At 54.5% G+C, this 22836-nt stretch overlaps 2 protein-coding genes across 3 annotated transcripts; both read right to left on the bottom strand.

Annotated features, from left to right (window-relative positions):
• Positions 1-6319: 6319 nt before the first annotated feature.
• PMF1 (polyamine modulated factor 1) lies at positions 6320-11499 on the bottom strand. Its single transcript, XM_065653507.1, has 5 exons — positions 11324-11499; positions 10362-10467; positions 8897-8997; positions 8002-8197; positions 6320-6550 (listed from the first exon to the last, which is right to left on the bottom strand). The coding sequence occupies exons 1-5, from the start codon at positions 11497-11499 to the stop codon at positions 6497-6499; spliced, it is 633 nt and encodes a 210-aa protein (XP_065509579.1). The 3' UTR covers positions 6320-6496.
• Positions 11500-11984: 485 nt separating this feature from the next.
• SLC25A44 (solute carrier family 25 member 44) lies at positions 11985-21751 on the bottom strand. 2 transcript variants are annotated; one of them, XR_010607712.1, is made up of 6 exons: positions 21670-21751; positions 18088-18198; positions 16589-17324; positions 15010-15137; positions 13514-14478; positions 11985-13160 (listed from the first exon to the last, which is right to left on the bottom strand). XR_010607712.1 is itself a non-coding variant. In XM_065653703.1 (5 exons), exons 3-5 carry the CDS (start codon positions 17208-17210, stop codon positions 14287-14289), a joined length of 942 nt encoding a protein of 313 aa, XP_065509775.1. In that variant the 5' UTR covers positions 17211-17324; positions 18088-18198; positions 21670-21751; the 3' UTR covers positions 11985-14286. The 2 variants fall into 2 exon arrangements, 1 of the variants encoding a protein (XP_065509775.1); XM_065653703.1 differs by having other exon boundaries at positions 11985-14478.
• Between the last annotated feature and the right edge of the window lie 1085 nt (positions 21752-22836).

The raw sequence follows: 22836 nt of genomic DNA, 5'->3' as shown, positions 1-22836 counted from the left end.
GTTCTGGTTTTGTGGTGGTTCCCAGCCCTGCCCGCCTTTCTCCCGTGTGGTCCCGGAGACGAGGCGCCCTTTGGATATGGGAATCCACCCTCAAACCTGCGCTTTGCTGCCCGAACTTTCTGCTTTTTCAGAAGCAGCGGTTTTGTCGTTCCCAGCGCCTTTGAATGTTATTTGGCTCGGGGCAGGGAAGGCATCATCTTGGGTTGCTCTGGACTTGGCAGGATGAAATGCAGGTGGCTCCCTTACTCATCCCTGCCACAGGAATATTGTGTCCACTGTTCCCGTCCCCTTTCCTGGCTGCAGTTTTGGCTCAGGATCAGTTTGTCCTCTTGCCAAGGCTCCGTGTCGCTGCCCACAGCAGCATCCTTGACCCGAGAATGTTGTGATCAGCACAAATCACCAGAGTGGTTTCCTGGGCAGCTTCTCAGCTTGGCTTTGGAACGGGTTGGAAAGCGTATGTTTGTAAAAACATGTCACTTTGAAGTGTCAATTTGAGGTCCCATTATGAGAATCGTAGAATCATTTCAGTTGGAAGAGGCCCTCAGGATCATCGAGTCCAACCATAACCCAATTCTGGCACTAAACCATGTCAGAACCTCATGTCCGTCTGTCCAACCCCTCCAGGGATGGTGACTCCAGCACTGCCCTGGGCAGCCTGTTCCAATGCCCCACAGCCCTTTGGGGAAGAAATTGTTCCCCAGATCCAACCTCAACCTCCCCTGGCGCAACTTGAGGCCGTTCCCTCTGGTCCTGGTGCTTGTTCCTGGGGAGCAGAGCCCGACCCCCCCTGGCTCCAAGCTCCTTTCAGGCAGGTCAGAGATCAGAAGGTCTCCCCTCAGCTCCTGTTCTCCAGCTGAACCCCCAGCTCCCTCAGCTGCTCCATCACCCTTGTGCTCCAGCCCCTTCCCCAGCTCCATTCCCTTCTCTCAACTCGCTCCAGCACCTCAAGGCCTTTCTTGGCCTGAGGGGCCCAGAACTGCCCCCAGGATTTGCGGTTTGGCCTCCCCATTCCCAGCACAGGACGGTCACTGCCCTGGGCCTGCTGGCCACACCAGTGCTGGTACCAGCCAGGATCCTGTGGCCTCTTGGCCACTGGGCACCCGCTGGCTCATGTTCAGCCGCTGTCACCAACACCCCCAGCTCCTTTTCCAGCTGCTCTTCCCCAGCCTGCAGCGTTCATGGGGTTGTTGTGACCCAAGTGCAGGACTCAGCCCTTGGCCTTGTTGAACCTCAGACAATTGGCCTCAGCCCATCGATCCAGTTGCTCCAGATCCCTCTGTGGAGCCTCTTGCCCTCCAGCAGATCAACACTCCCACCCAACTAGGTCTTGTCTGCGAACTCACTGAGGGTGCGCTCGATCCCCTCGTCCAGGTCATTGGTAAAGAGATTAAACAGACCTGGCCCCAGTACTGAGCCCTGGGGACACCACTCGTGACACTTGATTTGAGGGCAGAGCTGGGCAGCACTTGAAGTTGGGGCTGCGAGGGTCCCTGCCAGGACCTGGTGACCAGGGAAGCTGGGGATGGTGTTTTGTAGCGGGGGGAAAAAGTCTTCCATCCATTCCCACCAAAGCTCCTTTATTTGCTCTGCTAGTGGGACACATCAAGCCAGGCACCGTTATAATTTACTTTCCCGTTCTTTGGAGGCTGCCAGCGGTGGGAAGGTCGGAGAGGGAGGTTGTGAAAAGGCAAATCTGGCTTTTGGTCCCTGGTGGGAGAACGAACGGTGTGTGGGACCCCAGCAGCGACGGTGCAGGTGGGTGGGAAAGCCGGAGCCCAGTGGCACCCACCACGAGGTGCTGGGCTGGTGCTTTGCACGGCCCCTCGGTCCCAGTCTCCCCCCACTTTCCCCACTGAGCAAACCCTGCTGCTGGATGGGGCGCAGGGCTCTGGGTCGCAGCCCCACAGTAACCCCTTTAAACCCAACCGGTGATGCGAGCCCTGGGCTCAGCGTTGCTGGGACAGTCGCCGGTGACGCCGCCCTGTCCCAGAGCCTTTGGCTGTTGGGAGAGGGAGCCCGGGGGGGTCCCTTGGCCTCACGGGGATGACACGAGGACGTTCCGCTGCAGTCGCACCCCCTACCCCACACCGGCGGCAGGGGCTGGCTACACCATTCGTGCATTTATTTCTTTCCATCGTTAACAGAAAGGGGTGTAACAGGAGGGATGCCTGGGGGGTGTTGGTGCTCTGAGCTCAGCCCCAGCACCTGCAGGGCCACAGCGTTGCGGGGGTGGGGGGGGCACAAGGCGGGTCAGACGGGGCCGTAGAAGCGCCGATACGCCTCCTGGAAGCCGATGTGATCGGCCAGCTCGTCGCAGTCGGGGTTGAGCTCACAAACCTCGCGCTTGGCCTCCAGCGGGTCCCGCACGGCCCCGTACACACTGCTGGGGACACAGTGGGGACGTCAGGGGGTCCCCAGCCCTGGGGCGTGGGCTGGAGGCTCCTGGGGAAGGGCCCAGACTGAGACCCCTCCTGAAAACAGGGTTTCATCAAATGCAGTGGATGGAGTACGTGTGTTGCCCCCAGTGTCACCTGGGGGTCCTGGTCCCCAGCACACGGGGCTGAGCGCTACCTGCCATAGATGTAATTCCTCTTGGGTCTCCGCACCACGGCGGCGCTGGCGCGTCTGGAGATGAAGGCTGGGGGGGCAGAGCAGGGGGTCAGGAGGGCAGACCAGGGGGTTGGGAGGGCAGAGCAGGGGGGCAGAGCAAGGGGTCAGGGGGGCAGAGCAGGGCGTCAGGGCGGGCTGGAGCCCCCATCCCCAGGGCCCGATCCCCCCCGCAGACACTCACCTTCCGAGCTGGGCGAGTCGTCGGCGCTGACGGAGCCGTCGGGAGCTGTGGGGTGACCCGGAGCAGTGGGGGCAGCTGGTGGGCTCGGGGGGAATCCCACACAGGCTGCGCCCTCACCCTGCTCCTCCTTTTGGGGGCTCATCCCACCCAGACCCCCCCAAGCTGGCAAAAGGAGTCGTGATCTCCATCCCCTCCTCCAGCCCACACCCTCTGCGCCCCGGCTCAGCACATCCCTCTTCGAGCCCCTTTGCTCCCCCCAGGGCCCATCCTGGGGCACGGTCCCCCCATCACCCCCGGCCACCCCGTACCTCTGCGGCAGAGCCCGAGGGTGAGCAGGGCCAGGAGGGTCAGCAGGACGAGGGGCTTCATGTTGCCTCCACGAGTGTCGTGTTCAGCGCAGCCCCCAGATGCCCCAGCGCCTTTATAGGGCTCCAGGGCCACCAGTGAGGAGGGGCCGGTGGCCACGCCACGGCTATTTCCAGCACATCCGCTGGGGCCGGGAGCCACCAGCACAGGCAGCAATTGTGGTTTGGGGTGAACTCGGTTCCCCCGCAACCGCCCAGAGTCCGTGGGGAGGGAAATGCAGCCCTGGGCCAGCGGAGATTTTTCCAGTGGGCCCAGTCCTGGCAGCACCCAGTCCCTGAGTGGGGTGGGAGCTGGGGCACTGGTGGGACTGCTTGCTGCGCTCCCCAGTTGCTGTCTGGTCTGTCCCAGTCTGTACTGGTGGCTCCCAGCAGGGTGGCTGCCACACTAGGACAGTTTCGTGCCAAAACCCAGGGGTTTTACTTTCCGCATGAGGCCAACGAGGAATTGTGGCTGACACTGGAAGGCTGTGCTGCCATCCAGAGACCTGGACAGGCTGGAGAGCTGAGTGGGGAGAAATGTAATGAAATATAACAAGGGCACATGTAGAGTCTTGTGTCTGGGCAGGAACAACCCCAGGTTCCAGGGTAAGTTGGGGAATGAGCTGTTGGAGAGCAGTGAAAAGGGAGCTGGGGGTGCTGGGGGACAGCGGGGTGAGCATGAGCCAGCACTGGGCCCTTGTGGCCGGGAAGGCCAATGGGACCTGGGGGGATTAGAAGGGGGGTGGTCAGTAGGTCCAGAGAGATTCTCCTCCTCTCTACTCTACCCTTGAAAAAAGGGTTTAGTTCAGATACTATCAGGATACACTTGGGGAACATATATATGTATATATATATATATTATCTACAACCATTGCACCCTGAGAATGGCCAATCTTGGAAGCTAAGCAGGGTCAGGCCCGGTTAGTCCTTGGATGGGTGACCAACTGGGAATGCTGGGTGCTGTGGGCTGAGCCAGCACTGGGCCCTTGTGGCCAGGAAGGCCAATGGGACCTGGGGGGATTAGAAGGGGGTGGTCAGTAGGTCAGAGAGGTTCTCCTGCCCCTCTGCTCTGCCCTGGGGAGGCCACATCTGGAATATTGTGTCCAGTTCTGGGCCCCTCAGCTCCAGCAGGACAGGGAACTGCTGGAGAGAGTCCAGCGCAGCCACCAAGATGCTGGAGGGAGTGGAGCATCTCCCTGCCGAGGAAAGGCTGAGGAGCTGGGGCTCTGGAGCTGGAGAAGAGGAGACTGAGGGCTGAGCTCATTCATGGGGATCAACATGGAAAGGGGGAGTGTCAGGAGGATGGAGCCAGGCTCTTCTGGGTGACAGCCAGTGACAGGACAAGGGGCAATGGGTGCAAACTGGAACACAGGAGGTTCCGCTTGAATAGGAGAAGAAACTTGTTCGCGGTGAGGGTGCCAGAGCCTGGCCCAGGCTGCCCAGGGAGGTTGTGGAGTCTCCTTCTGTGCAGACATTCCAACCCGCCTGGACACCTTCCTGTGTAACCTCAGCTGGGTGCTCCTGCTCCGGCGGGGGGGTTGCACTGGATGAGCTTCCGAGGTCCCTTCCAACCCCTGACGTTCTGTGGTTCTGTGATTGTTGGCCAGATTTGCCTCAGTGTGTGTCCTGTCCTTGGCACTGTCACCACAGTCCCTCCCCACGGCCTCTGTCCCCACGCAGCTCCCTCATGTCACATCCCACGGGCACACGCTGGGGCTGGACCCCCCCGGGCAGCTCCTGTTCCCAGAAACACGACCGCAGAATGAGGTCCAGCACCTTTTCAAACCCCCAACGCGGGGTTTTACAAGAAGAAAAAGCGTCGTTTGGGACAGGGGTGGAGCGGAGCGGCTGGGAAGGGGAAAATCTCTCGTTCCTCCATCCTCACGCCCTCGTTCGCCCCCATTGCACCCCAGGGTCTGAGCAGTGGGAGCTCCCAGGGCGACAGTCCTCTTTGGGATCCTGACCACTCACCAGACTTTTACATCCTCTAAACCCAGCCCTGTCTCGAAAAGCGGAACCGGAGGCTTTGGGGCAGAGATGCCGAAGCCAGAACCTTTGTCAAACCAACCATAAACTACAGAGTACAGGGGCCAAGTGCCGGCAGCAGGAGCCAGGACCGGGGGAAAAACAGCTCCAATTTATTTAGATTATAATGCAGCAAGGGGAAGGCTTGTTTACGACAGAAGGGAAATATGTCTAAGGCAGTCAATGGCAGGTTCCGGCTGTAATTGGAAACAGAGGCTTGAGCTTGGTGGAAATCGCCACCTTGTTTGCAGAATCTGGCACAGCCGCTCTCAGGGGTGGCACAAGGGGGACAAGAGGTGACCAGAGAACGTCCTGCCCTTGGCCGAGCTGGTGTCTGTTGGAAACAGACTCACAATCAGTCCTTGTCAGGCTCAGTAAGACTCTCCTCGTTATCCGCCCAGCCCTGGGGAAGGACCTTTTCTTCATTTTGAAGCTCCCCCTCACTTGCAGGGCTCCACTAACTCCATGCCAGCGAGTCCCCACTGTCCTGGCTGGCAAATCGTAAAGAACAATTCCAGGGGTTAAAACCCAACCTGGTTTGGTTGCAAGGAATCAATGCAGAGATTTCCCAGGAAAACATGAAAGCTCTTTGGCCGCAAGCCCACAAAGCGGAGGCAGGAACTTTGCAACCTCTGCTCACCTCCGCACCCGCATCCAGCTCATCCCTGGCTCCTTCACACCGGGGAGCAGGGCTGAAAACTAATGGGGAAAATAAAGAAAAAAGGGCAGTAAGGAACTGGATGAGATAAAGCAGCTGCTGACACGTCTGTTCTGATGGACCACGGGCAGACGATTGTTTAAAGACATGGATACTGAAGGTGAACACTGCAAAAACAAGGCAAAAGAGTCCGATGCAGCTAATTCACACATCAGCTGCACAAAACGCCGCAGCGGCGCTTACCTGACCGTGGCCTTCGTGTGCTACAGCCCCCCAGCTCCTCATTCCTGGGCACAGCACAGTGCATACAGCACTAATTTTTCTCTAAAATACCCTCAAGGCCACAAACTCGGCTTTATTAAGCCAGACTCACGGTTGTCACGGTGCTAAAGATGCGTGTGAGTGTCCAGATGCGCCCCGGCAATCCCATCTGTAGGATTCTCCTCCCTGTTGAGCTGGGCAGTGAATAAGAAATTATCAGCCGTTCTCAAAGATCCTGATGTATTCTTTTTTTTTTATTTCACAAGCTACGACCGAATTGCACAAGTGTGGCAGCTTTTCGGTCCCAGTGCAAGTTTGGACTGGCCCGACAAGACGATTCTGGGTGGTTTGAACGTGCCGCGCACGGTCCCGCTGCCCAACAGATGTCGGCACTTTGGAGACGGAGATAAATCCCCCTCACTGGGGCTCTGTGAACGTCCTGATGAGTTCTCGTTGCTCTTTACTAATTGCCTGGAAGGAAAAAACAACCGCTGCTCAAGCCAGAGAAGTGTCTGGGTGTGGACAGCACTGATCCAGCACCATCTTCCCTTTACCCATAAGCGATTATCTCATCAAGGCTGGACTCGCTTTGCGGCCTTAATTGCACGTACTCTCTGCTGTCAGTTACGAGGGATGCAGCATTTATTGTTGAATAGCTGACACTGCATCACTGGAATAAAGAAAACCTGTAAGATGTGGTAAACGAGCTGGTGGGGCCTTGGTATGAGCCTGAATTTAAACTGGAGCAAGTGTTGGCCTTTTTCTGTTGAGAAAAGGAGTAGAAACCAAGTTCTGGACCAGGTTTTTTTCTCCTTTCCTCACCATGACTATAGGATTTTTGACCGCTATACTTGGGTTTGTGTTCTCTAGTGGCCTGTAGTCATGGATTGCACCACAAAATTTGTCTCCTCTTCTGTGTGCAGAAACAATTACAATTAAAGTTTTGTACCTGTGTTTCATCTCATTTTAGTCATTTATACCTTTATTTACCCCATATCTAAATCCTTTTATATTGTCGCTGGATTGATGCAGTAGAAATACATAAATCGGACACCAATCTGCTTTTTGCTGCAGATGTGTCCAGGACACAAAGGCTGATATAAAACAGCACATACAGACACAACCTGCTCATCTTCCCCCAGAAACGTCCCGCCCAGCACAGAGGGCAAAACACCCCCAACCCATAATGAAAATGCCCAGGCCCGTTTCAGCAGTACTTGCCTGCTGCTGAGGCCTTTGGTAAGTATAATATATATGAAATAAAGTGCAGCTGTTTGCTTATCAAGCCACAGAACGGTGTTCCGTTCGGGATGACGCTGCAAAGACAAGGGGGTTTGATTTCTTTGCTTATTTCACAGAATCGCAGAACGTCAGGGGTTGGAAGGGACCTCGATAGCTCATCCAGTGCAATCCCCCCGCCGGAGCAGGAACACCCAGCTGAGGTTACACAGGAAGGTGTCCAGGCGGGTTGGAATGTCTGCACAGAAGGAGACTCCACAACCTCCCTGGGCAGCCTGGGCCAGGCTCTGGCACCCTCACCGCGAACAAGTTTCTTCTCCTATTCAAGCGGAACCTCCTGTGTTCCAGTTTGCACCCATTGCCCCTTGTCCTGTCACTGGCTGTCACCCAGAAGAGCCTGGCTCCATCCTCCTGACACTCCCCCTTTCCATATTGATCCCCATGAATGAGCTCAGCCCCCAGTCTCCTCTTCTCCAGCTCCAGAGCCCCAGCTCCTCAGCCTTTCCTCGGCAGGGAGATGCTCCACTCCCTTCAGCATCTTGGTGGCTGCGCTGGACTCTCTCCAGCAGTTCCCTGTTCTGCTGGAGCTGAGGGGCCCAAAACTGGACACAATATTCCAGATGCGGCCTCCCCAGGGCAGAGCAGAGGGGCAGGAGAACCTCTCTCAACCTACTAATTTTTACCTGCCAGGCGTGCTTGCGAGCCTGGATCAGCTGTTGCAGCTCCGCGATCCTCTCCCTCCCTGCGAGCACGGATTCCGCCACCTTGCCGTTCTCCTCCTCCTTCTGCTTCAGGACTTTGCGCAGGTAGGACCTGTGTTTCAGCAGGTACGGCACCATGGTGCTTCGAATGTCCTCCTCGGGGATCCCACTGGGCCGCCTGCGAACAACCGGGACGTGAAGCAACTGGAGAACAACAGTGTCACCCAGCAATGAGTCTCACACACGTTAACTGTAAGCCGAGCTGCTGCTGTAACGTGTTAGCTCAGCGGATCTGGCAATTTGGGTGCCCCATTGCGCAGCCCCCCGATGCCAGATGTGAAGGAATGGGAGGAATCCTGCCCAAACCCCTGCCCTCAGTCCAGGCAGGATGGAATTAACTTCCCTAAACAGAGAAATAAGAAATTGTGATGATGCTTTTGATATAAAAGCCCCAGCCTTTCTTTAGGCCAAACAAAAGGCAGCGTGTACAACTTCCAGTACCTGCTGGATCCCCAAGCAAGGCGCCCCAACAAGAAGTGTTGATGCGAGATTTGCTATTACAACAGTAGCTGTCGGTAAAACACACCGTCACGCTTGTGAATTATTCAGAATTATTTTTGAGTTCACCTCCCCTCTGGTCTCAAGGGCACTAACCTCCTTGCGCGGAGGAAGCAGAGACACACAACCTAGAGAAGTACAAATAAAACTTTTTTTTGGATGCTTTAGATGCTATGACGTCGCTTTTAAGAGACATAAGGTTTCAAAAAATTCCTTTGCAGCACAAGGACATATTGACGTGACCAAATCATCATGTGGGAACTGACTTCCCTTGAAGAAAGATCCTCCACACACACACACACTCCCAGACTGCTCGTACCACGCAGGCTCGTCCCGGTTCTCTGTCTCCTCCACGATCTTATCCAGCGAATTCAGGAGCAGCTCCAGGTTCCCTTCCTCCTTCACCTCCTGAATCTCCTCCTGGGAAGGAAGAAGGGGAGAGGGGAGAGGGGAGGAAAGGGGAGAGGGGAGGAAAGGGGAGAGGGGAGGAAAGGGGAGAGGGGAGGAAAGGGGAGAGGGGAGGAAAGGGGAGAGGGGAGGAAAGGGGAGAGGGGAGGAAAGGGGAGAGGGGAGGAAAGGGGAGAGGGGAGGAAAGGGGAGAGGGGAGGAAAGGGGAGAGGGGAGGAAAGGGGAGAGGGGAGGAAAGGGGAGAGGGGAGGAAAGGGGAGAGGGGAGGAAAGGGGAGAGGGGAGGAAAGGGGAGAGGGGAGGAAAGGGGAGAGGGGAGGAAAGGGGAGAGGGGAGGAAAGGGGAGAGGGGAGGAAAGGGGAGAGGGGAGGAAAGGGGAGAGGGGAGGAAAGGGGAGAGGGGAGGAAAGGGGAGAGGGGAGGAAAGGGGAGAGGGGAGGAAAGGGGAGAAAAGAAGGGAAGAGAAGGGAAGGGAAAACACCACAAGGGTTCAGCAAACTGAGCTGACACAGGCATCGTTCTGCTTTTCCCAGGGTGATCCTGGGAACCACCAGCCATCAGTCACCATCCCTGGAGGTGTTTAAAAGACATGTAGACATGGTGCTCACGGACTTGGTTAAGTGGTGGCCTTGGCAGTGTTCATTCTACAGGGAGGGGATTGTCCCGCTCTGCTCTGCGCTGGGGTGGCCTCACCTGGAGCATTCACTGTGTGCAGGGCTGGGGACACAGGGTAAAAAGAGATAAAGCTGCTGGAGGGTGTCCAGAGGAGGCCACAAAGTTGGTGAAGGGTTTGGAGGGGAAACCATATGAGGAGCGGCTGAAGTCCCTGGGTTTGTTCAGCCTGGAGAAGAGGAGACTGAGGGCAGAGCTCATGGGGCTGCAGCTTCCTCAGCAGGGGAGCAGGGCTGAGCTCTTCTCTCTGTGACAGTGACAGAACCCAGGGAATGGCAGGAAGATGTGCCAGGGAGGGTCAGTTGGACATGAGGAAAAGGTTCTTCACCCAGAGGTGCTGGACACTGGAACAGGCTCCCCAGGGAGGTGTCACGGCCCCAGCCTGACAGTATTCAAGAAGAGATTGGACAACATCCTCAGACACATGGTGTGAACTGTGGGGTGTCCTGTGCAGGGACAGGAGTTGGACTCCATGATCCTCATGGGTCCTTCCAAGTCAGGACATTCTATGATTCTATGACTTGATGATCTTAAGGGTCCTTTCTGTGATTCTACAGCTCTTTCTTGGGAAGACAAAGATGTCTGGAAGAATCTCTGAGGAGCAGTGTGAACTTTCAGGTTTTGCAATTCAAGTAATGCATTTGCTGCCGTTCATTTGAAGGCATTCAGACCCCGAGCACCGAGCACACACCCCTTCCCCGCTCACCTGGATGTACGCCTGCAGCTGGGATATGAACTGATCATAAATGCTCCTCGTCATCAGGGGCTGCAGCTTGTAGAAGCAGCGGTAGCAGTCTGCAAACCTCTGGTAACTGGGTGGGGAAAAAATTAATGAAATATAACAAAGGCAAGTGTAGAGTCTTGTGTCTGGGCAGGAACAACCCCAGGTTCCAGTGTCAGTTGGGGAATGAGCTGTTGGAGAGCTGTGAAAAGGGAGCTGGGGGTGCTGGGGGACAGTGGGGTGACTATGAGCCAGCACTGGGCCCTTGTGGCCAGGAAGGCCAATGGGACCTGGGGGGATTAGAAGGGGGGTGGTCAGTAGGTCCAGAGAGATTCTCCTGCCCCTCTGCTCTGCCCTGGGGAGGCCGCAGCTGGAATATTGTGCCCAGTTCTGGGCCCCTCAGCTCCAGCAGGACAGGGAACTGCTGGAGAGAGTCCAGCACAGCCACCAAGATGCTGAAGGGAGTGGAGCATCTCCCTGCTGAGGAAAGGCTGAGGAGCTGGGGCTCTGGAGCTGGAGAAGAGGAGACTGAGGGCTGAGCTCATTCATGGGGATCAATATGGAAAGGGGGAGTGTCAGGAGGATGGAGCCAGGCTCTTCTGGGTGACAGCCAGTGACAGGACAAGGGGCAATGGGTGCAAACTGGAACACAGGAGGTTCCGCTTGAATAGGAGAAGAAACTTGTTCGCGGTGAGGGTGCCAGAGCCTGGCCCAGGCTGCCCAGGGAGGTTGTGGAGTCTCCTTCTCTGCAGACATTCCAACCCGCCTGGACACCTTCCTGTGTAACCTCAGCTGGGTGTTCCTGCTCCGGCGGGGGGGTTGCACTGGATGAGCTTCCGAGGTCCCTTCCAACCCCTGACACTCTGTCACTGTGTGAACCGGAGGGGCCGGGGCCTCCTCACGGTCGGGCTCCGGTTCTCCCCGGCGGGACCCCACCCGCACCTCACCTCCCGGCTGCCACGAGCTTCTGCAGGAACGTGTCCACCACGGCGGTGAAGAGCTGGGCACGGCCCGACGCCGCCGGGGCGGGGGAACCGGGGGAACCGGGGGAACCGGAGGAGCCGGACGGGCCGCCTTGTCCGCCCGCCGCAGCGCCCTCAGCGCCGCTCCGCGCCGCCGCCATGGCCCAACTGCCGCGCCGCCGCCGCCCATTGGCTGCCGCCGACGCGGGGCGCCGCTGCCATTGGTGGTTGCGCGGGGGACCCGCCCCTGGGCGGCTGCGCATGCGGAGTGGGGCGGTACGAGGACGCGCCTTTTGGGACGCGCGGGAGCGTGATCGAGGGGGCGTGGTCGAAGGGGCGTGGCCTGGGCCGGGGGGCGTGGCCTCTGCGAATCCCGCCTCAGCCTAGAGACAAGGCAGAACTGCTGCTTCTTTTTATAAAATTAATAAAATAAAGTAATAAGCAGACGGGGGTGAAATGCTTCCTCTGCCGTGTCACAGCAGGGCCAGCGAGCCAGGCCCTCGAGCAGAGTGATAAATAGAAGCCATCCCTCTCTTAAGACCCCCCTGGAACCCCCACCAGTCTGCCCACAAACTAATATTCTCGATCATTTAATGAAATCAAACGATCAAGTCTGAAGAATTCAAAAGGAGAAGAATAACCCAAGTTCGGCACGGAAAAAGAGGGAAAAACAACAGGTCTCATGCATTTTTCCCTTGCCAAGGTCCTGCTCGTAAGAGCTAAACCAGAACTACACACGGTTTGTAATGGAGGGTCTGGGCTCATCTGCGGCTCCAGGTACTACAGGTGCTTTCGCCTGTTGTTTTCGGGCTGGTTCAGCTTGGTGCCAGTCACTCTCATTGTTTTTTCAGGCAGTCTCCGCTGGTCAGGTCAATCCTCGTGCTGCTCAGAAGGCAAAACATGAAAAGCTTCGTTGCGCGCTGAGGAACTGGCAGACGCCCCCAGCAAGTGCGCTCCCCAAGACTAACGTGCTTTGAAATTCGAGTGGTGAATTGCAGGTCTCTGAAGTTTATTAGTCGTCAAGAATTTTGCTGGGTAAGAGGAATATTCAGCTTGAGAGCATCTCCTTACATTCGTGCCGTCTGCCGCTTCTGCAACGCACACCAAGCATTGCCCTGCTGGTAACGAGCAGAGGCTGATTATTACTGTTTCATTTAATATTGGTATTGCTACCACCTTCGTGTGAGAACAGGGCTACCATACGCTCAGGATACCTCCTTGCAATCTTGTGATGCTGCTGTTCCAGTTTTTAGAGCAGAATCCACTACTAGAGTTGATTGGTGTCGTCTTTTGAACAAGAAAAACGCGACAGCAGAGCCGCTTGCACTATGTGCTGCCTCAACAGCTCTGTTGGTGGCGCTGGCACACGTCACCTCATTTAATGCTGCAGAAAACAAAGGTGGGATTAAAAGGTCTTTGATGACTCATCTGTACTGTATCTTATAACCAAGTTCTGCCCTCCAACACAAAAGTTTTTCTCTTCAGCAGCATCTGTGGTTGTTCCACCTCCAGCAGAAACTGCGGCATATCCAGTCCCCGCGTGGACTGAACCGCAGACGTGGGGACAAAGGCAAGAGCCAGACTTGGCAAGTCCCAGGTGAAGAGCCAGCGAGGAGCGCGCTACAACCACGGCCTCCCGCGACAGCAGCGAGAGGAAGCGAGGGGCGATATATCCCGCACCCCCCAGACACCCCACGAGCACCACGTGTGGGCTGGAACCACGAGGGGCAAATCTCAACTACCGAGACCAGCAGAGTGAAGTCAAACAAGCCCTTCATTCCTCCTCCCCAAAGAGCAGCCTCTTGCTTCATCGCTCCATCTGCTAAAAAACACAGACCATGCCTTAAGATTTTGATCCAGCAAGAGTGTGCAAAGAATCATCCCTGCCCTCCCCAAACAGGATGAGCGGGATTTAAACATATAAAGTACTAGTGAACCATTACTTCTTATTCAATATGAACATGCCAATCAGGTTTGAACTGGATCAAAAGCCAGTACAAGCTTTTTTCTTCCCCACCTCACATCCAGGTGTAGCTCAGCTCACATTCAGTTTTCCCTTGGCTGCTGGCAGCTCAGCAATCTGACACTTCCAAACTCCACGGTTATTTTGTGCTTAAACTAAATCAAGGTGGGAAGTGGCAGCGGCCACCCTGAACATGCAGTATTGACACTCACATTGAATAAGGCCACAGAACAACCACTCGGTCCCCTAGAAATCAGAATAAGCCTCCCTAAAATAAAAATATTAAATAATAACAAATTAAAAACATAGGTTAGGTGTCAAAATTGCCATCAGCTAACAACAAACAGCCAACTCAACTCCTAACTGGCCTACCAGTCAGCTTGCTGTTTGAAGGATGAGAGATAGGAAACATTTTCCAAGAACATACAAAAAAGGTATGTACAGATCTATGCAAAACACAGTTAATAAAGTCTTAAGTGGTTCCAGGTTACTCTCGCCTCACATCTTCTAGAAATAAACGTGGGCAACTGGAGAAATTTACTTGTCTACTCTGTACAGTACAACTGCAAGCAACACGCACCCACCAGAGGGCTCTGCTGCTGTCTCCCCTCCTCAGAAGTTTGGCAACTATTAAAATAATTTAAAGAATAAACTGGCTTTTTGCTTCAGCCAGTGAGTCTTTAATTTAAAAAAGGGAATTAGGGACTTGCCAGGATGCATTCACACACCTGGCTGCTCTTCAATGAACCGTTACAGGCAAACAACGTTGCCCAGGGTCACATTTTGATAGTTTTAAGCAGAAACAGCAGCAGAGCTCTGTTTTAACAACTAAATCCAAAGAAGTGAATTGCGGTTGCTCCTGCTTCTGCCTTGTACTGTGAAAGCAGCCAGAGACTAAGGAGACGGCAGCAGCCTGTCCTCCCCGGCTTCCAACCGTCACAGTCGAGATTCAGAGAGTTCTTCTTCTCTGAAAAAGGTTTCTCCTCTACCAGTGTCTCGAATCCACCAGCTCCGGGCGGAGGCTCAGCTTCTTCAGAGTTTCGTACCCCACCACGATGACGATGGTGGAAGGAGTGGCCGAGATGATCCGGGCAGAGAGGCCTTTAGTCAGGCCCCAGGGACCTTCCTCCGCCATGAGCTGTTTGAAGGTGAGGACGATGGAGCTCTTGCCTTCCACCTGAAACACCAGAACAAACACTCACAGAGCTGCCACACCTCACACTGAGCTGCTCCGGGGTTCTGCGCTAAACAAAGGCTCTAGAGGCTACAGATCAGCCAGTCCAATAACCTTGATCTAGTCTCCAGAACTCCCTAAAGAGGACGGCAAAAGCAAGAAGTCTTAAAGTGGGTTCTTAGACTTTGCTCCTCCTTCCTCCCATCTGCCCCCATCTAGAAGGAGCTGAATCGACGGGACAGCTCAAGTCTGACTAAAACTGACATGCTGGAAGCATCTCTCCTTTTCTGATGGATGCCACATCTGCCGGGGAACCTCATTTGAGCAGTCGAGGCAACTGCAGCGTTGCTAGCTGAGCTTATTAATGCCAAGCGCAAATTAAGCAGTGTGATATCTGGACAACACAACCGACGAGCAGAGAGAGAAGAGGAGCCGTTTACCTGGAGCCACAGAGATCAAAGAGCTGCGAGTGAACCGCACCCCTGTGTCGCGCTGGCGCAGCAGACGGACGTGCTGAGCAGGCTGAGCTCTTACCTGAACCCGCGCCCTGATGACGTCCATGGGGTTGGTGAGCGTGGAAGCCGTGGCAGCTGCGAGCGGCCCCGATATGGCTTGCAGGAGGAGATGGGGACAGTCCTTAGGAGTCAAGCTAGAAAGCTGTTCTGGGAATGGGAGAGAGAGAGTAAAGTTTCAGGCAAGTGGTTGCAGTTCCTGAACTCCAGCAGCTAATTTAGGCTGATGTGCAGTGGGCAGAATCCCAGATTTACAACCTGCCACCAGCCCAGGCAAATAGGGCAGAATAAGCTTGTATGTCCCCAAAACAGAGTACGGAAAACAGCTACCCCCCCTTTAAAAGGCGTGTGTGTGTGTGGGAAACCTTTACACAAGATTACGAGAAGCTGTCTCGGAGGTTGGCGCAGATTGAGAACACTGTCACCATCACCAAGAACGTTGTCCAAGAGGTGTCTATGTGGCATCCCGCTGCGGGACACTCACCCCAGGGATCTCCTCACTCTGCTCCTACCACCCGGCAAACGGGATTCCAATCTCCTACACTTTGATGTGTTCAAGTCGTTTGCAAGACAGTTCAAAAGTCCCCCGTTCTTCAACGGCCACTTTTGAACCTTTTTGGGCACGATTAAAACGCTGGATTTCGGTATTAAAAATTCTTGATGTGGAGAGCGAAGGGAGCGCTCTCAAAAAGTTCAGACTGGACCAACACCAGCAGCACGGATCCGTAACCAGCGCTCGCCACTGGTTCCAGAACGTGCCCGCTCTGGAAAGCAAACTAGACATTTGAGACAACTGTATTTTTAAAAGCAGGTAATTGCCAAGATATACTTTGAGCCCAGTACAGTGAAATCTGAGCCTCTCATTATCATTACCTTTAGAGAGATTGCTACTAAGTAAGTATTAGTCTAAAAACCACATGCAAAGCTGCAAGACAGAAATCTAAAGGATTCTCGGGGAGGGGCAATAAACCTTAGCTGGCCAATATCTCAGAATTTGGGAAATCCCTGAGGATTACCAGCACTGAGCTGGAGAGAATATACTGTTAAGTGTAGCTTTATATCACAAAGCTTAGTGCCAGTTTTAAAACTCCGGAAACTAAAGCATGATCTTAGACACAAAACCATGGAAGATCCAGCCTTTGTCTCTGCCTATTGTTTGGTTTTGCCGTGAGATTTGCAGCCTAGAAGTCCTTTTGCCATATACGAGACTCCTGAGTCCATGGGATCTGAAAGATGAATTATACTTATACAGTGGCTTCAAAACTCCGCCTGATGCCAGACAACAGCCTTCCCCGCTTCCATTATTTGGGATTAGCGGAAGAGAAAGTAGCTGCATCGAGTCCCTTTTGCCTAGAGCCATCTAGATTTAAGTCCTCTTGCACTCAGATCTCTGTTCTTTAACTCTGCATTTAAAACAACGCTGCTCTGTTAAACCCCCACCCCACACTTGCAGAATACAGCTCTTTGTTTCAAGCCACGTTCTGCTCCCACCCCAAATCAAAGAGAGGAAGCAAATCACACAGGTTCCACAGTTTCAGAGTTGATCTGAGGGGCTTCTAGGTCTCCTGGGACAAGATACTTTCAAAGTCTCCTTCACTTACCAGCATAGAAGTGGTAGAAGGGCCACCAGACCGCACTGTTGGGAATATAGGTGAGCAGCGAGGCCACGTAGCCCCTGTAGAAGCCTCTAAAGCCATCGGCCTTGAAAATCTGTACAATGATGTCCTTGGTTTGGCCAAAGACCAACATCCGCTTGCCATCTTGGTTCTGCACCATAAACCTGCCCATGCTTTCCCCCTTCCTCTGCATCATGAGGTGCTGGGAGATCACATCGATGGGCACGGTGATGCTCTGGGCTACCAGGGAAGCTGAGCCACCTGCCACCAGAGACTTCACAGCATTGTTGTTGTTGTACCGCGACACATACTTGCGAGTGAGCTCATACGTTGTCACATAGCACTGTCCAGAGATCAGGGTGAAAGTGTTGACCAAAAAGCCCCGGTACAGCCCAGTTGCCCCTTCTGTCCGCAGGATTTTCACAAAGGCATCAAAAGTCCCATTGTACAGGCTCTTGCCCTTCTGAACCTGCAACCGTGTCCGGATGAGTGTGAAAGGGTAAACGCTCACCCGGATCATCATAGTCATGCAAATCCCAAACACGTAGAATTTCCTTTTATCCAGGTGCTCCCACTCAATGATGGGGATGTTGCGTTTGTCCTCCATGACCCCTTGGAGCAGGGTGGGAGCGGCAGCGTGCCCCAAATCTACCTCAAAAGTACAGAGCAGATCCAGGCTCAGCCCTCCTGTCTTCACGGATCAGACGAACAGTGCTGGTGGCTGAAACGAGAGACACGGTCAGTAGATGATCATAGAATCGGTTCGATTGGAAAAGCCCCTCAAAATCATCGAGTCCAACCGTTCCCCAGCCCTGGCACTGCCCCATGTCCCTGAGAACCTCATGTCCGTCTGTCCAACCCCTCCAGGGATGGTGACTCCAGCACTGCCCTGGGCAGCCTGTTCCAATGCCCCACAGCCCTTGGGGGAAGAAATTGTTCCCCACATCCAACCTCAACCTCCCCTGGCGCAACTTGAGGCCGTTTCCTCTGGTCCTGGTGCTTGTTCCTGGGGAGCAGAGCCCGACCCCCCCTGGCTCCAAGCTCCTTTCAGGCAGTTCAGAGATCAGAAGGTCTCCCCTCAGCTCCTGTTCTCCAGGCTGAACCCCCAGCTCCCTCAGCCGCTCAGGCTGCCCAGGGAGGTTGTGGAGTCTCCTTCTCTGCAGACATTCCAACCCGCCTGGACACCTTCCTGTGTAACCTCAGCTGGGTGTTCCTGCTCCGGCGGGGGGGTTGCACTGGATGAGCTTTCAAGGTCCCTTCCAACCCCTGATATTCTGCGATTCTGCGACTGTGACCTCAGACAGCAGGGCCACATCGCATGGCTGTTGGCAGCACCGTCCGATGTCTCTGGAGCTGCATGTTAAACTCTAACAGCAGCTCTTGCTATAGCCTCGACTGCTCTGCTGCAAAGCAAAGCTCGCTCGACTTCGCAAAGCATTTTGAGGCCCGCGGAGGGTGAGCACCACTCCAGCGGCAAGCGCTACCTTTTAACGGCCACACCGGCATAAGGATCGTCACCCCAAGCAGCTTCTCCCCACTCATTCCAGGTCTGTGATGCTCCCAGATGGCAGGATGTTACTTTTCAGTTCCAGGCTCTGTACAGAGAAAGAAGTGACAAATCTCCGTTTGCGTTCCTAGATTCCCTGCACAAATCAGACACGTTTTTCTGGGCATTTCCACCGCGAACTTCCAAAAGCTGGAGGGTGACGGCGAGAGAGAAGGTGGTGAAAAGAGGAGCAACAACAGGAGAACCAGGCAAACGCGAACAGCCACGTTGATGAGCAAGACCCTGCAAAGAAAGGGTTGGAATTCAAAGCCCAGGGATCCCTCAGGTGATATTAAACCAAAACTGGAATAAGCTGACCTCCTTGCAGAGCCAGGCATATACATACAAGGAAAAAGAGAGGAATTTCTCAAAAGAATCATCCCAGCACAAAACTGATGATTTCACTGGCCGCAAGGACTTTCTTACCACATCAGAAAAAAGCTGACGGGTCTTTGGGAACGACAAACTGTGAAATTACTACAAAGGGCTTGACTGTGGCTGCATCACAGCGTATATTCCGGGCTCTGGCAAACGGGTGTTTCAGTTTGCGCACAGGCACGGGCTGAACTGTCGGAGAGCGGCGCAACTCCGACTGGAACAAATGTCCCAAAACAAGAGATGTGAAAACAGATTCACCTGGAAATCTAGACCGAGTGAAAACTCAGATTTAACAGGAGATGCAGTCAACACCACACACCAATCTGGGGCCTTTTTTACATCCTCAGTGTCACACAGAAGGGCCACAGCATCAATGTCTCCAAATCACAGGACGAGAGCCACTTGGTTAGAAATGCAATAACAAAACAACTGGCAATTATTTACCTCTGGCACAGGGAAGAAATTATGATTATGAAATTATGGGGGGTGGCATGTGCTATTAACAGCCCATTTTCTTGCCCTTCTGCCAACAAAATATTTGCTTAACATCATCAGCCGGTGTTACAGGTGGCCATGGCTCCTGCTGATGGGCAGGGAAGTTAAAAATACCCCAGAGCATCTGGATCCAACGGGGACGTGGGGGAAAACCCTATTTTACCTGTACAAAGAAAACTACACTTCATTGTCACAGTCAATTAACTTGACAGGTAATGCATAACAAATACTATGGCTTGTCTAAACAAAAGTTGCATTGCTTTAATTATAATTACAGTATTACTGCTTCACTAATACAGGCATAATTAGAGAGCGTGAAGCTTCCTACACAGAAATTATCTGCGCACAACACCTACAAAAACATTATTTTGTTCTTGTTAGGAGTCTTACTAGCTTAATATTTTATTAATAAAAAATAAAGCCTAGCCAATGCAATTTCCTGGTGAAGCCTGAAGGTTTAGTCCATACTCAAAATTCATCTGCTACCCAAAAACTGAACTGTGCGTAACAGAGCTGCCCACGTGGAAGGTGAGGTGTAGTTGCTAAGAAAAACCCTCATCGTTGCAATAAGAAAAACAAATCAATAACAATTTTTAAAAGGGTCATTGATTTTTAGAATTTTAGCCATAACCTCCTGGGGGAAATAACTGCACTTTCTTTGGATTCTTATGAGTAACTTATGAAAGTTCATTCAGGATTTAAATTAGAAAGACAATGTCACTGCAATCCTGCGAGCAACCAAGTTTTTCTCGGAGCATTTATTCTTCCCGAAATTAAACCCAGGGCCTTGCTCAGAGCAGTCACATCCAGTTTCAACAACGTTTTGATGATCTTTCAAGTAATTTTGGGGAGGCTGATATCAAAGTAATTGCCCAATCTCCACAGAACTGACCTGCCCTCCAAAATGCAATCCAAGCACAGCAGCTTCCCTCTCAGGCCACAGTCGTTCTGTACTTCAACATTTCAACAGCAGCCATCCCAAAATTACATCTCAATAGATCTACACAGATGGTGACTTCTCACCACGAACAGAAAAGCATTTATTGAATTTCTGCCTAGAAATTAAAGCAGAGGATCACCAAGCAGACTGTACCTGCTTCTGCTCTCTCACTAATTTGCGGTATGACCTACAGGACGCAGCTTCAGTCTAAACCCAGACTGCAGCTTAGTTAGGAACCCCCCTCCAAATGTATCCCCTTTTTAATGCAGCCCTGTTAATCCGTTCTCCTAACCATTTTTTTGCTGCAGCTGTATCTAAATGTGATTCTTTGGCAACTAAAGACAGGCCCTTTGTGTACCCCTGGCCAAGGATGTGTCCTGCTCAGCATACTAATGGCTCAGCACGCTGGGCTGGGAACCAGCAGCAGGCGCGGGGCCTTTCCAAGAGGAGAAGGGAAGGCACAAGATCAAACAAATCCACTACAAGCCTCTCAAATCTGAAGACTCTTGGCTGTCCCACACTATGCCAAACCTCGTCTAAGTTAGAGCCACGAAGATGCTGAAGGGAGTGGAGCATCTCCCTGCCGAGGAAAGGCTGAGGAGCTGGGGCTCTGGAGCTGGAGAAGAGGAGACTGAGGGCTGAGCTCATTCATGGGGATCAATATGGAAAGGGGGAGTGTCAGGAGGATGGAGCCAGGCTCTTCTGGGTGACAGCCAGTGACAGGACAAGGGGCAATGGGTGCAAACTGGAACACAGGAGGTTCCGCTTGAACAGGAGAAGAAACTTGTTCGCGGTGAGGGTGCCAGAGCCTGGCCCAGGCTGCCCAGGGAGGTTGTGGAGTCTCCTTCTCTGCAGACATTCCAACCCGCCTGGACACCTTCCTGTGTAACCTCAGCTGGGTGTTCCTGCTCCGGCGGGGGGGTTGCACTGGATGAGCTTCCGAGGTCCCTTCCAACCCCTGACATTCTGCGATTCTGTGTGAAGTTGGCAGCTCTGTTTCCAAAGTCTTCTCTCTTGTGCTCCGTACATTTGCCTGAGGATGGAAGCAGCTACAAAACCAGCCTGACTGAAGATGTGCAGCTGCTCTGCTCTCTGTGAACCAGGACAGAGACACCCTAGGACCAGCACCTCCCAGCCTTGCACAGCCTTCCCCACCTCCTGCCTCCTAGGTAAAGCCATCAGCACTTCAGTTCGGCCACCCAAAAAAATCCCATGTGCTCTGGGGGCTCTGGAGCTGGAGAAGAGGAGACTGAGGGCTGAGCTCATTCATGGGGATCAATATGGAAAGGGGGAGTGTCAGGAGGATGGAGCCAGGCTCTTCTGGGTGACAGCCGGTGACAGGACAAGGGGCAATGGGTGCAAACGTTTGCCACAGGAGCCGCTCAAGGTCACCGGGCTGTGCAGACAAGGAGCCTTTCCCAAGCACCGCGGTTTCCAGCCCCAGCCGTGTCCCCCCCTCTCGCCCCCACTCAGCTTCGCTTCCTACAGTCCGGGAGGCGCAGGAACCTCCATCCCCGGGCTCCCCAGTGGGCCTGCCGCCAACCGGCCCCTCCACGCTGCCCCGTGCTGCCCGTCACCCCGCAGCACCCCCCGCCAGCCGCCCCCCTGCAGCACCCCCAGGCCGCCCCGAACCCGCCCCGCCGCCCCTCGCCCAGGCCAGGCCGCGTCCCCCCGCCCCGGGCCCGGCCTCCGCCGCCCCCTCCTCACCTCATGCCGGCGGGCGGGAGGCCCCCGGCCCGGCCCGGCCGGTCCCGCCGGCCCATGGCCGCTCCCCCGCTGCGGCGGCCGCCGGCCGGAAGTGAACGGCGGGAGCGCGTCAGGACCTCGCGCGCCGCCCCACGAATCAGCAGCCGAACGCCGGCGCCATCTTGGGGAAGGGCTGACGCCGTGTGGGAAGGGCCTCCCCCTCCGCCCACTTCCGGCCTCAGTAAAGAGGGCGGCCGCCCGCTGCGCGCCGGGAAGACGCGCGGGGAACGGAGTGCGCATGCGTACAGCGGAGGCGGTACCGGCGCCTTCCCCTTAAAGGGGCAGCGCCCAATTACGGCTCCTAAAGGAGCCCTTAATGAGTGGGTGCGACTTCTGTATTTCCCGGGAAGAATTCACATGGTGGCTGCTGGAAGGGGAGCGGGCATGTCGGGGTGGGAAAACAGCAGAGGTGCACCCAAAGGAAGGGAGTGATGGGGCTGTTTCCACCTTCCGAGCCCCGGCTCCCAGCTCCTCTGCCCTTGTTGCACATGCACACCTTGCACACCCCCACATTGCACATGCACCCCCTGCACATACATGCACCCGGTGCACCCTTGCACGCCCCCAGGTTGCGCACACGCATCCCATGCACGCATCACACTTGTGCAAACCTTGCACAAGCACGTGGCACGAACATGCTGCACGTGCACGCGCGCCCTGCGCGCCCCCGCGTTGCACGTCTGCACACGCAGACCCCCCCCATGCATGAGGCCTGGGGCTGCCTCTTGGACCCGGCAGCACAACGCGGGAGCTTTTGCTTTTTAATAAAAAAATCAAATGTACAAAGAGCAGGAAAATGTACAGCTGGTTTGTTTTAAACATTAAAAAAAAAAAAAAAGAAGAAGGCTCAACGTCGTCAAAAAAAGCAGCAGGGGCCAAGGCCGGGGGCAGCTGGTGAGGAGTGGGGGGCTCAGGGCGGTGTGGTGCCGCCAGCACCCGGGCAGTGGGGAGCAGGGGGGATCCGGCAGCAGAGGGTGGGTGCCCGTGGCATCGGCACAACTGGGCTTGTTTTTCCCCATTTTGGAGCTTTTATGGATCCCAGAGTTTTTTCCTTGCGTTGGCTCATTCCCACCCCTTGTTCTTGCCCTGTGGCCACGTCCCTCCTCTGTACCCATGTCCTGTCCCCGT

The sequence above is a fragment of the Caloenas nicobarica genome, chromosome 31 (assembly GCF_036013445.1).
Source record: "Caloenas nicobarica isolate bCalNic1 chromosome 31, bCalNic1.hap1, whole genome shotgun sequence".
Lineage (NCBI taxonomy): Eukaryota > Metazoa > Chordata > Aves > Columbiformes > Columbidae > Caloenas > Caloenas nicobarica.
Note: the sequence above shows the minus strand (reverse complement) of the source record. Positions and strands in the feature narration are given on the sequence as shown.